The sequence below is a fragment of the Lithobates pipiens genome, unplaced genomic scaffold (assembly GCF_037356315.1).
Source record: "Lithobates pipiens isolate NorthernLeopardFrog02 unplaced genomic scaffold, aLitPip1_a1.2 Scaffold_3, whole genome shotgun sequence".
In the NCBI taxonomy this organism is placed as follows: Eukaryota; Metazoa; Chordata; class Amphibia; order Anura; family Ranidae; genus Lithobates; species Lithobates pipiens.
The window spans coordinates 242,958,546-242,975,261 of record NW_027507790.1 but is presented as its reverse complement, the minus strand read 5'-3'; the positions used below and the strand labels follow the sequence as shown (position 1 = coordinate 242,975,261).

Here is a 16,716-nt window from a genome sequence, read left to right as displayed (position 1 = left end):
GCCACATTTGGCACCGTTTGGGGGGGGGGGGGGGAGTGGGTACCTTGCTTTGACAGGTACCCACTCCCACTTCCGGCTCAGTTCGCCACAGCACAGTGATGATGTCACTGCTAGTCTTATAAAGTAGCAATTGAGTTTGCTTGGTGTTCAGCTTTATCCATATACTTCCCATCACTAAATTAGCATGGGGAGACGAGGGGTGGAAGGTTGAATCCAATTAGCTGCTATGGACAGACATCAGAAATTTCCCAGAAATGGCATAGTTCAGTTATCTTACCTGATGGCAGCCCTGTATATCTGAGTCTCTGGAGTAGCACGGGTATGAGCTTCGCTCTCCTTTACCTGTAAAAACAATAGAAGAGTCAGATTATACGTCACTTTTAAAAGTATTGGTAGCAGTCATTGTGGATCACAAACAGACAAAAGATTTCCCAGCACACTTACCACCCAGCACACTTACCAGCCAGCCTGCAAAACAACCAAATTATGCCTGTCTAACAGTTTACGTTAAAAACAGAGGGTTTTGTTTACACACATTTGCAAATACATGTACAAGCCCCAATGCCCACATCAAGGGACCTCTGTGTATACTGCGATCCTAACTCTAAATTTCCAGAGCCTCCATAGTAGGAACACATACATGAATGGAGAGATTAAAGGCAGGTATGCATGGATGGAGCCCACTCCTTCTTAACCACTTCAGCCCCAGAAGAATTTAGCCCCTTCCTGACCAGAGCATTTTTTGCGATTCGTCACTACGTTGCTTTAACTGACAATTGCGCGGTCATGCGCCATGGCTTCCAAACAAAATTTACGTCCTTTTTACCCCAGAAATAGAGCTTTCATTTGGTGGTATTTGATCACCTCTGCGGTTTTTATTTTTTGCGTTATAAACAAAAAAATTGCGTAAATTGTGAAAAATACGCATTATTTTTTACTTTTTGCTATAATAAATATCCCCCAAAAATATATATATATATATATATATATATATATATATATATAAAAAAAAATGTTTCCTCATTTTTGCCGATAGGTATTCTTATATGTATAAGTGTTTATTGATTGGTTTGCGCAAAAGTTATGGCGTCTAAAAAATAGGGGATAGTTTTATGGCATTTTTATAGATTTTTTTATTTTTATTTTTTTACTAGTAATGGCGGCGATCAGTGATTTTTATCGTGACTACGACATTATGGCAGATACATCGGACAATTTTGACACATTTTTGGGACCATTGGCATTAATACAGTAATCAGTGAAAAAAATAAATTGCATTGATTACTGAAAAAATGTCACTGGCAGCGAAGGGGTCAATCACTAGGTGGCGCTGTAAGGGTTAAGTGTGTCCTAGGGAGTGATTCTAACCATGGGGGGAGGGGCTGTGTGTGACACGTCACTGAACAGCGCTCCCGATTACAGGGAGTGTTGATCAGTGACACTGTCTCTAGGGGTCAATAGAACAATGCCCCTTATACTGGTGGTCAATAGGAAGAATGTTACCCTTTAAAATGGTGCTCAGAATGCCACCCTTAAAGACAGCTAACAATATATTTTGTGTCACGCTGCTGGCTTTACTAAGTCATGCTGAACCTTGAACTCTGTAGGCATCATCAAAAAGGTGGTTCATTAGCCACAGCTCAAGGAACCCCTAGCAACCTCTGGAGTAAGAATGGCTGCACTAGAGAATAAAATAGTGGTAGTTCCAATTTTGTTTTATGTTTATGTTTTTTTTTGTTTTGTTTTTATGTTAGCGCAACTGTTTTTCTAATGCAACATGTAAAAAAAATAATTTTTGATTCCCTCAGTGACTGCAAGATATGGTGCCAATGTCATTAGTGGGTCAGATCAAAAAATGTGGAGGAACAAGCTGGCCACCGATGATATCCGTTTGAAGATGGTAATTTTACAAAAGGAGGAGCAAAGTAGTATCAGGAAATTGGAATTGCCAATTTTTTTTGTAATTGACAATTTTTATCATGAAATTGAAAGAGTATATCGGATGAGGCAAGCATTAATATATTAAATGTATTTCAATTATTATTTATTACACAGGATTTGTATAATGCCAACAGTTTGCGCAGTGCTTTTAGCAAATTGTTTTCTGTAATACCGGACCTTTCAAATAAATAGTAGGGAGGAAGCTCTGCTTTAACCAGAGATATGTACCTGTAATTCTCACATTGTACCAACGTATGAAATGAATGCACCACACCTTTCACACCTCCTATCCTGTTCCTGACAATCAACATCTACACATGACATGGCGATTGAGTAAAGGATACGTTTACCCTTTGGAACATGTTGCATGTTCCAGCAGCTGCAGCCTCTCCCCTCAGCCCTGTGACAGCAAGTGGGGGATCTTATCCCCGCACCCGCTGTCACTATTTGAAAGTTAGGTGTCAGTGCGGGACTTCGCCCCCCAAATGGCTGTCTTATTCATTCACATTTTCCTGTGAATGCACGTAAGCTACAACTACCGTCAGCCATTGCGGCTGATGGCTTGCAGTTCTGAGTGGACTGGGAGGTCACTGGTGAGCAGCCTTGTAGTTCATTCACAAGCCTTGCAGCTTGTAAACAGTCAGCCGGTATGCAGATACCATCTAAAAGCTGTGGGGCTTGTCTGCAGGAGTCTGGCATTGCACCCCTGATCATAGATGAAATGCTTTCCAGGCTCCTTAGGGAAAAAAAAAATAAATGCACATTTTCTTTTCCTGTAAAAATATGTGCATTTATTTTATTTTTTTTTCACAAGCGGTAAACTTATCTTTTAAGGTGTCGGTGCTACCTGTGTGGATATAAATGCTGGAGTCTCTTCCTGACACTCATTTAGAAGAAGTGGCTTGGATAGGCTACAAAACATCTTTACAGAAGAAGTCCAGTTGAATGTGACTAAATACTACTAGATCATATACCATAACCTGGATAAATGGGAACCCTCAGACATACCACAATACCACGGTACAAAAGGTAAACCGCGCTACTCAAACAACAAAAGAAAGCAACCTATAAGCAGCAACCCTAATCGTAATACTCCGATATCAAACTAAATAGGTGAACAAAATGAGCTGCGCTAAAAACAATGAAACTAGAAAATAATCAAACACCAAAAAACCTAATCAACCTATACCAATAGACGTAAAAACAATATTAAATTGACAGAAAAATGTGATTAGTGAATAGTATACATGAATACTAACGTATCGTCATAAAGTGAATAAAGTGTATACTAGACCTAAAATGACATTGATGTGAATATTACAAAGAAAACCCCCACAATAATTAATGTAGATTGACACAAAAAAAGGGTTATAATGTGTGCTAGATTTAAACGAATAGTATTAACTAAAATAATATTCAAAAAACCATAAAAAGTTCATATGTGATGAAAAAAATATATTTATATATAGTCCCAAGATTAATATTGGTTCTTCAAACTTGACATAAAGGTGCAAAAATATCCACAAATGCGTGTATATAAAAACAAAAAAAATTTTTCAAAACAATCCTCCACCAGTGAGAAGAGGGGCCGCTTACCAGAGCTTTAGATCCCAGTGTTAGTGAGATCAGTAAGGCAACAGCACAGAGGTTTCTGGGTGAACCGTCACAGGCATCCCACCATCTCCATCTCCAATATGAAGCCTCCAATCGAGAAACGAAGGTGTCGTAGATTGCTGACACCACGCTGTCTCTATCTCCAATACGAAGCCTCCAGTCCGGGAACGAAGGTATCGTGGATCATATAAAAAATCAAAGACACTCGCATAGCGTAAAACCACTTGGTTTAATAAAGTAAAGTTTAAAAGATTTACACTCACATGCGTAAAGAAAAAACGATCATATAAAAACGAGCCGGCCGGACTCGTGTGCCGCCCGCACTTCCTGGTTGGGCGTAGAACGCGGAGATAGGCGTTCTGACGTCTCCGCGTTCTACGCCCAACCAGGAAGTGCGGGCGGCACACGAGTCCGGCCGGCTCGTTTTTATATGATCGTTTTTTCTTTACGCATGTGAGTGTAAATCTTTTAAACTTTACTTTATTAAACCAAGTGGTTTTACGCTATGCGAGTGTCTTTGATTTTTTATATGATCCACGATACCTTCGTTCCCGGACTGGAGGCTTCGTATTGGAGATAGAGACAGCGTGGTGTCAGCAATCTACGACACCTTCGTTTCTCGATTGGAGGCTTCATATTGGAGATGGAGATGGTGGGATGCCTGTGACGGTTCACCCAGAAACCTCTGTGCTGTTGCCTTACTGATCTCACTAACACTGGGATCTAAAGCTCTGGTAAGCGGCCCCTCTTCTCACTGGTGGAGGATTGTTTTGAAAAATTTTTTTTGTTTTTATATACACGCATTTGTGGATATTTTTGCACCTTTATGTCAAGTTTGAAGAACCAATATTAATCTTGGGACTATATATAAATATATTTTTTTCATCACATATGAACTTTTTATGGTTTTTTGAATATTATTTTAGTTAATACTATTCGTTTAAATCTAGCACACATTATAACCCTTTTTTTGTGTCAATCTACATTAATTATTGTGGGGGTTTTCTTTGTAATATTCACATCAATGTCATTTTAGGTCTAGTATACACTTTATTCACTTTATGACGATACGTTAGTATTCATGTATACTATTCACTAATCACATTTTTCTGTCAATTTAATATTGTTTTTACGTCTATTGGTATAGGTTGATTAGGTTTTTTGGTGTTTGATTATTTTCTAGTTTCATTGTTTTTAGCGCAGCTCATTTTGTTCACCTATACCACAATACCAGTTTTCACCAGCAGGTGGCAATGCATGTTCTTAAAAAAAGATAAAAGTTCCACTCAGAAGGAAAAAACGATGTTGCTTCCCCCAATTGCCCAACCAAAATGTTTGTTTTTTTGTTTTTTTGTTTTTTCATGGAATTTACCAGGTTTAAAACAGCACATTGTGGACATTTTCCCCATCCCACTTCTAGAATGTGCCCACCAGTTAAATGGGTTTTCCAAGCACTAAGGCCGCGTACACACGCGGGGACTGTTCGCCCAACTTTGTCCGCTGAACAGTGTTTCGGCGGACAGTCCGCTCGTGTGTGGGCTTTCAGCGGACAGTTTCAGCGGACAGTCTGCTGAACAAAGTTTTTCGGAAATTCCGAAAAACTGTCCGCTGAAACTCTGTTTCAGCGAACAGTCCCCTCGTGTGTAGGCTTGTTCGTCAAACTAAGTTCCGCGCATGCTCAGAAAGGATTTACACGCCGAAGTTTGCATTGCAGTGTATAGGACGTCGTATTTTTCGTCCCGTCGTACGTGCCGTTCACGTCATCGCGCACGGTTTCAGCGGACTGTTCGTTCGTCGTGTGTGGGCAAGTCCGTCCATGCTAATTTTGAGCGGACTGTCCGCTGAAACTGTTTGGCGGACAAAGTTGGGCGAACAGTCCCCGCGTGTGTACGCGGCCTAAGTGTTATACTGTACATCTTTGGAAAAAAAATTGCCACCATATACAAATATTGTTTTGTAACAACGCAATAGTGCAAGAACTCAACCTTACAAAATTCAGTAAATGCTGAATAAAAAGGGACTTTACATGCTGGCGGGACTGGTTCCCGATCATGTGACCACTGTGACAGCCATTCACAGGGGTCATGTGATTGACCAATCTTTCCCATCCCTAGGGTTCAGAACTTTTTAAAGGGATGCCGGGGTGGGCAGGAAGGAGTTAAACTGATCACACATATAATGATAATCAATCAACTATAAATCGGTTATCATTATTTTTAATCAATAAATCTTGATCTTGAAAAACCTTTTGGAAGAATGTGCTGTGGACAGACGAAACAAAATTACAGCTTTTTGGTAAAACCCATCATTCTACTGTTTTCAGAAAAAGAAAGGAGGCCTTAAAAAAAATAATAATAATACAGTCCCTACAGTCAATCATGGTGGAGAATCATGGATGTTTTGAGGTTTCTTTGCTGCTTCGGGCACTGGATGTGTGCCTGGCATTATGAAAAGTGAAGATTACCAAAGAATTCTGGGGTGCAATGCAGTGTCAAAGTTGGGTCCCTGTCAGAGGTCATGGGTCTTACAGCAGGACGATGACCCAAAGCAGACATCAAAGAGCACCTAGAAATGGTTTAAGAAAAAGAGCTGGAGAGTATTGAACTGGCCAGGCAATGAGTCCAGATCTAAATCCCATAGAGTACCTGTGGAGAGATCTCAAAATAGCAGTTGGGAAAAGGAACCCTTCCAATCTGAGAGACCTGGAGCAGTCGGCGAAAGAAGAGTGGTCCAAAATTCCCATGGGGGGGGGTGTAAGAAACGAATTGATGGTTACATGAAGCAATTCATTTCAGTTATTTTTTCCAAGGGGCGTGCTACCAAATATTAAATTGAGAGTGCCAATAATTTTGTCCAGGCCATTTTTGAAGTTTTGCATGGAATGTGTCAGATTTGGCGTTTTGTTTCTCCACATTTTTTGTGTCATTCCAATACAAGCAAAATAAATAAATATGAGAATGCCTAAACATTTGTAGTCGCAACAATTTCCTGGGTGAAGTGGTGCATTATCTGACAGAAATGCAGGAGTGCCTACATTTTTGGCCATGACTGTATATGATAGCTGTTACCCCTGTATTTCTATCCATCCAGTCCTGAGATTTACACAGCCTTACCACACAGCACAGCAAGGCAGATTACACCACTTTCTTTATTTAAGTTATAGACTATAGAAGGAATACAATGGTGTTCTCTATTTGCTCGCTCTGCTCCTTTTTATCAGAATGCTCCTTGACAGCATAATTGCATTCAGCACATCTGATCCTCTCCCAGTCCTGCCCCACCTCTTCTGAGCTGAATGCTGCTGTATAGGGCATTGCAAGAGGCTCCCCCATGCTCCAGTGGTGGCCTATCCCTTGGCATCCTTGCTTCCAATGCAGAGCTAGTCCTTATGATGTGGGACCTTAGCATGCAGTAAGCTTTAAAGACCGGGGCATGAGGGTAGTAGGCTTCAGGGATTTGGAGTATGTGGTAGAAGAGAGGAACCCAGGGTATAGGGTAATAGCAGCTTCAGGCACTGGTCTAGAAGTGAGGAGAAGCAGAAGATCTGGTAAGTAAATATACTTTTCCAAGCTCCCTAGACCTAAATGAGCAGCTTATCCTTGTGGTGCAGCAGCACTGCGAAGGGGCATGATGGGGCTGTGATGCCATAAGGGGAGCGGGGTCACCGGATGACATCACCCAGTGCCCACGCCTTATGCCTACATAAGTCGCTGTGCACCGCGCACACGGCATTACAGCGGGAGAGAGAGGCCTGTCCACATTGGAAGAAGACCAGAGGGAAGAAGGCGATGGTGAAGACAGGGCTATTGCTAGCAAAAGAGTGGGCAAAAGAGCAGAAGATAGCAGAGGAGCTTGGCAGAAGACACTGGAGAGCGGGAGAAGAACTGAAGGCCGGGGAGAGAGCGAAGAAGTCGGAAGAGACCCCCCCAGTCGGAAGAGACCCCCGGAGCTGCCTATTAAATTACCTTAAACGGTCTAGTGTGTTTTTTTTTTTTTATTGACATTTTTTTTTCCCTCAAGTGAATGGGTAGGGGTACGATGTACCCCATGCTCATTCACATAGGGCGGGGGGTGGGATATGAGGGCCCCCTTTTTAAAGGGGCTCCCGGATTCCAATAAGCCCCCTGCCCGCAGACCCCGACAACCAACGGCCAGAGTTGTCGGGAAGAGGCCCTTGTCCTCATCAACATTGGGACAAGGTGCTTTGGGGTGGGGGGGCCACAGTGCGTCCCCCTGCCCCAAAGTACCCACCCCCCCATGTTGAGGGCATGTGGCCTGGTATGGTTCAGGAGGGGGGGCACTCACTTGTCCCCACCCCTCCTCCTGAAGGGCCGGGCTGCATCCTCGGTTAAGGGTCTAGTATGGATTTTGGGGGACCCCCCATGCCATTTTATTTTCGGTGTGGGGGTTCCCCTTAAAATCCATATTAGACCAAGGGCCTGGTATGCTCTTGGAGGGGGAACCCATGCCGTTTTCTTATTTAATATTTGGCGTGGAGTTCCCCCTCAAGATCATCAGAGCACAAGTCGCAGGCCAAAGTCGGATCAGGCACTACTTTGGTCCAACTTTGATCCGACTTCAATGATATTCAATGGGCTGAAGTAGGATCAAAGTTGGACCAAAGTAGTGCAGGGAGCATTTTCAAACTCAGACTGACTTGTGTCGGACCAGTTAAGATGGCTCCCATAGGGAACCATTGATTTTCACATGTCATGTGACATGAGCTCCCAATGTCGGAGCATTTGTCGCACCAGGGTAAACCCGGCCTAAGGGTTCCAGTACAAGAGTATGGAGCGCAACCATGGCTTGAAGGAAATGTAAGGGCCAACACATGGGCAAGATGTTGAGGAATGCTAAGTGGTCATCAGTAACATGCAGCCAGCATGCGGTATATGACAATGGTGCCTTACACTTAGCAATCTCTGTATTAGGTTGCGCACCAATATAATATAAGGAACATATGGCAGCAGACTACGGAACATTTTATATAATGATGCCATGGAAGGATTTATAACATAATGACAGTTAACTAGAAGGCACTCAGATCTGAAGCACCAGATAAAGAATAATACATTAACCAGTCACAAATGTATCTCCTATTAGTGTAGGAGGAGAGTTCGACGGTATCGGGGATGCTGAATCTGCCCCAACCATATATATGTCATAAAGCAGAAGCTGCACATTAGAGGAAACGCATGCAGAGAACACTTAATGAGCCCTGCGGTGCCAACAAATCATACATTCAGCCTCTCGCATTTCTACATACAATAAAACATTTAAAGACCGGGAAGATGGAGCTCCGGGCTTAGGGGGCATCTTGGGATATGTCACTTTACTTGGGCACCGTCACCTGTGCTTCTTATCATTTGCTAATCACACAATGAAGGAAATTACATTCTGCTACCTTCCAGAAACTTCCATCACATTGCCATTCTAATATAATCTAATCCATTCACTAAAAATGTATTTGTCTAATATCTGTTGATCTAGTCAGTTACTATGAAATGTACTACAAAGAGTTACTAAATATCTATCTATGCGTCTATTTATCTATTATCAATCTACCTACCTGATACCCATCTCTCTATATAATATCTATCTACAGGATCTACTGTATGTAATATCTACTTATCTAATATCAACCTACCTATCTCTCCATGATTCCATCTAATATCGACCAATCCACCCATCCATCTACCGTCTAACAATTATCTATCTATCTATCTATCTATCTATCTATCTATCTATCTATCTATCTATCTATCTATCTATCTATCTATCTATCTATCTATCTATCTATCTATCTACCTATCTATCTATACATGTATATAATATCTTACTGGCTAATATCTACTTATCAATCCATCCATGCATCTCCTATCTAATACTTATCTATCTATCTATTGTATCTATCTATCTATCTATCTATCTATCTATCTATCTATCTATCTATCTATCCAACTTACCATCTAATATCTACCTGACTAATATCTACTTATCTATTAATCCATCCATCTATCTACTACAATGTGTATCTAATACTTATCTACAGTATCTGCTGATCACTTAATCTAGGTAATATCTACCCACCTATTTATCCATCCTTCCATCTATCTAATATCTACCTAGCTAATATTTAACTATCTTTTGTGACAGTGCTAGGTCCTGCTACGGTGCGAGGATAGGCAGAAGATACACAGGAGTCGCACTAATGCAGCGTGCAAAGCTCCAGGGTATTGTTTCTGAGTTCTGTTCTCTGGGTTTTGTAATTCTGGATCAGATTCTGGAGCCTGAAAGCTTTAAAAACATTTTAGGTAAGAAGACGTCCCGTGTCCAGGACCTGCAGGTTGTGTGAGTGTGCAGGTGTGCATACTTGTTAAGAGCAAGGCCTGGGGCCCTGTCAGGAGTGAGCCGCACGCTTTAGTCAGGATGGACGTGTCTTACTGCTTAGGAGATAGAGGTGCTCCACTCAAGACACTACTGTCCATGTGGGAGAGATCCCGTGACCATTGGTCTGAGAAAGTTGAGGCACTACGAGAGCCTGGAAGATCGAGCGAGAGTCTGGGAGACTGGGAATGCCAGGACAACTAGGTGAGTCCAAGGGGATGAGGGACTTGCAAAAGCCAACCAAAGATGGTTCAAACCTCGGTCAGTTCAGCAGGAATCATGTATGGGCAGGCTGATTGTACCCAAGTCGATCCATCAGATTTTTCATGTGATTATTAACAGTGGGCCAAAAAGCCACAGAACCACAACGGGACTGCCATGACTCACTAAAAATGCTCAACCATGAATATCACTCTATCTATCTATCTATCTATCTCTCTATCTATCTATCTCTCTATCTACTTTATCTATCTACTTTATCTCTCTACTTTATCTCTCTATCTACTTTATCTCTCTATCTATCTCTCTATCTGCTTTATCTCTCTATCTATTTATCTGTATCTACTTATTTATCTGTATCTATATATCTATCTCTCTATCTAGTAGATATAGACATTAGATATATAATAGATTGATAGGGTATTAGATAGCTATCAATCTATTATATATCTATTGTTCACAAAAAAGCACTATGCATAAATCTATCAGTTTTTCAATCGATCTGCCTAATACCTAGCTAATATCTACATAACACATCTGTTTATCTAAGACCTATTTGTGCCTGTCTCTATGAATCTATCCTCCAAATACATATCTATTTACTGTATGTAATATCTATTTTTCTATCTCTTTAAATATCTATTTCTCCATCCATATAATACGTATCTAAAAAAAAGTACAACCACCCAAGCTCTACGTCCTGCGGCAGCTCCTTCTGTGCTCCTAGAACCCAGGCCGGTCTGTGCTTCTGTAAATATGATTTATTTTGTAGCAAAACAAAAGCTGTTCACTGAAACCGCTGCCTTCTTTATGCAATACCAGCCGCGCGTTGTCCCATGTCACCGTGACACTTATTGGTGAGTACACGGCTAATCAATCACGGAACCTCCCAGTGGCATTGTGGGTAACAGGCTGCAGAAGATACGGGGCTTCTCCGCTCACACCTCCCCCAGAGTAAACTTCCTTCATGATCAACATCATGATGGAACTGACACCTGGGAAAGAGAAATTGGGTTGGACTTTTGCCACCCTTGCTGAGTTCTACATCGATGAAGCCGGGATTTGAACTGGGCCCAAATCCTGCTGCTAATCTGTGCCAAGCTTAATGATGTGATGCTTTCTGAAGGCTGCTGTCTGCTCCTCCAGACTATAATATAAAGGTCATACTTTATATCCCCATCATATTCATTAACCGAGAGGCCTGCAGCAAGCAGCTCTGGAAAATATCAGTGTCCCCCACCCCCCTCGCCATAGTAAATAGGGGTGTCGGATTGGAAAATATCACTTCAAGATCGTTGGTGCCAAAACACATGTAATTAATTAATCTGATCTTCACCTACGATTTTTTTTTCCCTTACAAGCAAGAGAAGACCAATTTAGCCTGGCGCTCTTGCAAAGATTACGCATTGGTAGAGGTAGTGATTAAAGCGTGACCGCCGCAAACCAAAGCAAGAGGTAAAAAAAAAAGGAAAGAAAGAAGCAAATTCAATTAAATCAATGATGTTATGTCTCATTCTCATAAAATAGGAAATCTAAAGAATAAAAAGTAACCTTAAAATGTTACTAAACCCACAACTGTAAAATCAGTCTGTATATGCAGTAAAGCATGCTTGTTATACTCGCTGTGGAACCTAAGGGGTTAATCATCCACATTGTGTAAAAAGGCTGTTTGACCCTGTCTTGTCTGACTCCCCCCTTCCTTTACTATCCCCAATCCAACTCCTGATAGAACAGAGCCTTGGAGACACTCTGCACATGCTCACTTTAGTGTATATTGCCAGAGAGGTTTTTCTTGGGGGAGGCTGTGATTGCTAAGGGGCACTGTAATATAAATGGGACTGTACTGTAATCATTACAGTGGCCCTTTACAGTGCAGTCCCTTTTAAATCACAGTGCTCCCGTCACAGTCCAGTCCCCTTTACATCACATCCCCCTTTATATTATAGTGCCCCCTTTACAGAGCAGTCCCCTTTACATTAATGTAAAGGGGTGCTGTGATGTAAAGGGGGCACTGTATGTAAAGGGGATGTGATGTAAAGGGGCACAGTAATGTAAAGGGGGGCAGTGATGTAAAGGGGCACAGTAATGTAAAGGGGGCACTGTAATGTAAAGGGGGCACTGTAATGTAAAGGGGGGCAGTGATGTAAAGGGGCACAGTGATGTAAAGGGGGCACTGTAATGTAAAGGGGGATGTGATTTAAAGAGGCACAGTAATGTAAAGGGGGATGTGATGTGAAGGGGAACCAAGGACACTGATATAAAGGGGGACTGTGCTGTAAACGGGGGCTGGGGACAGACTGCAAATAGCCCCTCCCCCAACCCCCTCACCAGTACCTGGGAGAATTGGCTGCCATGAAACTAGTCCCTAGTGCCAAAAAGGTTGGGGACCGCTGCTATAAAGGACAACTAAAGGATATATATATATACGGTATATTTTTTTTTTTTCATTTAGGATATAGTTATCACCCACACAATTTTCTATTCTTTTTTGTAAACTGTGTCCCGTTGGGGAGATTTCCGTTCACTTCCTGTTCCACAGCCAAAACAGGACATTAGATGAAAATCCTCCAAAGTCAGGGAATTCCTAGTTGTCATGAGAGTCACCAGGACTTCAGAAGATTACATCTCCATTCCTTTCCTGGTGACAAACCAAAATTGTGGATTTTCTTTCCCTTTCACTCATGATAAGAAATGGGACAAATAGAGAGGGTAAGGGTCCTTTCACACGGGGCGGATCAGTTCTGATCCGCCCCGTGGATATCCGTTTGCTCAGCGGGGATCACTCCGCCGATCCCCGCTGAGCAGGGAGATGACAGCTCCGTCTCTGCACACTGCGCAGGGATAGACCTGTCACAGCGCCGCTCTCCCCTATGGGAGATCGGATGACGACGGACCGCAGTGCCCGTCGTCACCCGATCCGATCCGCAGACGGATGGAAAAATAGCTTTTTCCTCCGTCACACTTTTTCGGATCTGAGCGGATCGGATGTCAGCGGACATGTCACCGCTGACATCCGACGCTCCATAGACCTCTATGGAGCACCCGTTCAGGTCCGCCTGAAAAACTGACAGGCGGGCCTGAACGGGACGTTAGTGTGAAAGAGGCCTATGTCTCATTAAAGCTCAGTTTCCGATATTGCAACCCCAAAGTCGTGCGATTTTGCATTGATTTTTACTGCAATTTCACCGTGATTGTTTTGCCGCAACTTGAAACAATGCCTGTGTATTCTTGAGGTCTATGGACCTCAAGTCACATCAAAGTGGGACCAAAGTAGTGCAGGGACTACTTTGAAGTCCCACCAATATGAACGGTACTCATTGGAAATCATGGGGTACAACCTGACATGCGACTTTTCAGTCGCAAATCGAATGAAAAGTCGCACTAGTGGAAACCGAGCCTAAAGGAAGCACAGGGAGAACATGAAAACTCCATGCAGGTAGTATACTGCTCTACCCCAACCCTAGGTCACTGTGCTACCCAAAAGTCCTACCTTTAGCCCTTTAAAATGAATAAACTGACACCTCATTTGTTCGCCCTCCATCATTTCTAATTTCCGCAGAGTTCTCTATTAATAATATCACAATTCTTTATGATTTGCAGACCTCCCCAAAAGGACCCCAGTGACCATGGCCAGTGAAAAATGAACTCAATCACTGCAGGTTTTACAAAGGGAATACATATGGCATGCGCCTGGATGTGTAGTTCTTTCACAGCGTGCTTAATCTACAACTGTGTACAGAAATATAATGCTTTTCCAGCATTCGTATGATTCCCTACTGCTCTGCGTGGTTACTCTGCCCTACGGCTTAATGTTAAAGTATAAAATGCACGCTTTAATGCAATGCCCCCAGTGTATTGTGGAAGGCTAATGTGATAATTTCTGGTACTTAGTTTGCGTACCTAAGAGACCACATAATAGGAAAGTACATGTTTATTCTGCTGCTGGAAATATATTTGGGAAACATGCTGTCATAGTCAGGGCTTTGATCCCGCTTTAGCATTCAATTGCTGACCTGGAAGGCAACTATACGTAGGAGATCTACTGCAGAGCAGACACAGTCACCAACAATTTGCTATTATTTTCAGGGACATAATCTTTTTAAGTTTTTTTTTTTCTCCCCCCTTAGGTATACATATGAATGTGATCTCTTATCAATCTCTGCTAAAACACAATTCCATCTTTTCAAGAATAAAAATGTAATATTTTGCTTCACTCACTTCCTGTTGTGTCTAGAGGAAAGTGAAGGGCATTCTCTAATACCGTGTGCACACGACCGGGCTTTTCGACAGCAAAGTTCCGAAGGAACGAATCCATCAGACAATTTGATTGTGTGTGGGCTTCATCAGACCTTTTCTGTCCAAAAATGTGATGGATGTTAGAAATAGAACATGTTTTTAATTTTTCCACCGGAACCCGTTCCTATCGAGAAAACCGCTCGTCTGTATGCTGGTCCGATGGACCAACAACGACACAAGGGCAGCTACTGGCTATTGAACTTCCTTTTTCTAGTCCCGTCGTACGTCATCACGTTAAAGGATTGGACTTTGGTGTGATTGTATGTAGGCAAGTCCATTTCAGCAGAACACCGTCGGAACTCCGGAGATAAGTCAGTCAAAGTCCAACAGAATTCATTCCGACAGAAAGTCGGGTCCTGTATATGAGGCATAAGGGTTAATTTAGACATGGGCTTACCTCTGAAGCCCCAATGGCTACTGAGAAATAGTAAGAAAGTGACGTGATGCCTCCGCGTAGCCAGTTTTGACCACATTTTTGCCAACAAATGCACATCGCATGCAGTTGCATGGTGTTTGCGGTGCTTCCCCATTTACTTGAATGACATCCAGAGGTTCTTTGGAGGATACGGGAAGCTGCTGGAAGTGGACCTGAAGAACGGATGGATCAACCCTGACTGCACACATACCTGGTGTTTGGAGTCTTCCTATCTTAGCCCTTGTACACACGGTCGGTGATTCCGATGGAATGTGTCCTATCGGACCATTTTGTCGGATAATCCGACTGTGTGTGGTCTGCATCGGACTGTTTCTGTCGGAGTATCCGACGGACCAAGTTTTCCAACTTGTCCGTAAAATTTTCCGACAAAATGCTCAGATCGGACATACTCCGATCATGTGTAGCCTACTCCGACGGACAAAGTGCCACGCATGCTCAGATCAAATTCCTAGACCAAAGCTATTGGCTACTAGCCTGAACGTAGTCCTGTCGTAACGAAATAACATCATCACGTTATGTACAATCGGATTTTCCAACAACTTTGTCCGACCGCGTGTATGCAACAGTTTCGGACAAAACCCGTCGGACAAAATCCATGGATTTGGTTGTCAGAATGTCCGACCGTGTGTACAAGGCTTTAAGGAATTTAACATACGCATTTGACCATATTATATGATGGTCCACAGGATCCGGTAAGAGGCTCATTTATCTGGTGTCACCTGGTGATGGAAGCACTGAATATTGGGAATGTGGAGTCACTCATGGAATAACTGGATTATACATTGATTGCTCCTTTCTGAACTTTGTTCTTCAACACATTTTCTTTTTATGCACTCACTGATGGGCTTTGTATGGACTGAATTTCCTTCACAATAGTTTGATATCACTTTACGTTTGGTATGAAATATGTTTGGTGTTATTATAATGCCCTGTACACACGGTCGTAATTCTGACAGAAAGGTCCGTCGTGTGTGGGCTCTATTGGACTTTTTCCATCTGAAATTCTGAGGGAGCTGGATCTAAAATTTTCCAACAACAAAATCCGATCTGGCTTTTTCTGATCGTTTGTAGAGAATTGTAGACAAAGTGCCACGCATGCTCAGATTAAATTAGGAGACCAAAGCTATTGGCTACCAGCCTCTACGTAGTCCCATTGTATGCAACGAACGTCACCTCGTTCTGAACGATTTTACGACAACTTTGTTCGACCACGTGTATGCAACACAAGTTTCGGGAAAAATCAGACGGATTTTGTGGTCGGAATGTCCGACTGTGTGTACAGGGTATAACATATATTTTTTAACAGATATTTATATATTCATCTGCTTATTGATTTAGCGCTGCTTCTATACGTGATTAAAGGGTTTTTTTTTTCTCAGAGAATAGGTGCAGGTACTCCCCCCTTTCAAGTCACCCCCTGTCACCTACCAACCTCCCAGCGTTGCCCCTTTTAGAGAATCCATAACCAAGCATCAAGTATTTTTTGGTGTTAAGTAATTTTTAAGGAATTTACTTATAAAAGGCAGAAAAATAGGTCACCAGCAGCCAGCAACAATAGAACGCCCCAGCAACAATAGATCTCCTTAGCAACAATATATCCCTCTTATCAACTATAGACACCTCATCAACAAAATACCCACAAGCAACACTCGCTCCACCCCTGCAATAATAGACCTCGACCAGCAACACTAGATCTCCCAGTAGTAGAGCTGCATGATATCGCAATCGTTTCTCCCCTGCAATCCTTACAAAGCATTTTCCCGATTCTTTCTATGCAGAGAATTCCCTGCTGAAGCCCACAGCTGTCAAAAAAAAAAAAAAAA

The 16,716-nt window shown here is 42.4% G+C and overlaps 1 protein-coding gene across 15 annotated transcripts in view; it reads right to left on the bottom strand.

Annotated features, from left to right (window-relative positions):
* Positions 1–16,716, bottom strand: part of TCF4 (transcription factor 4) — a 623,095-nt gene that overhangs the window by 321,519 nt on the left and 284,860 nt on the right. For all 15 annotated transcript variants that reach the window (XM_077462970.1, XM_077462965.1, XM_077462972.1 and 12 more), the window contains one exon: positions 278–342. In XM_077462970.1, the coding sequence (XP_077319096.1) occupies positions 278–342 (65 nt within the window). The remainder of the gene's footprint in view (positions 1–277; positions 343–16,716) is intronic.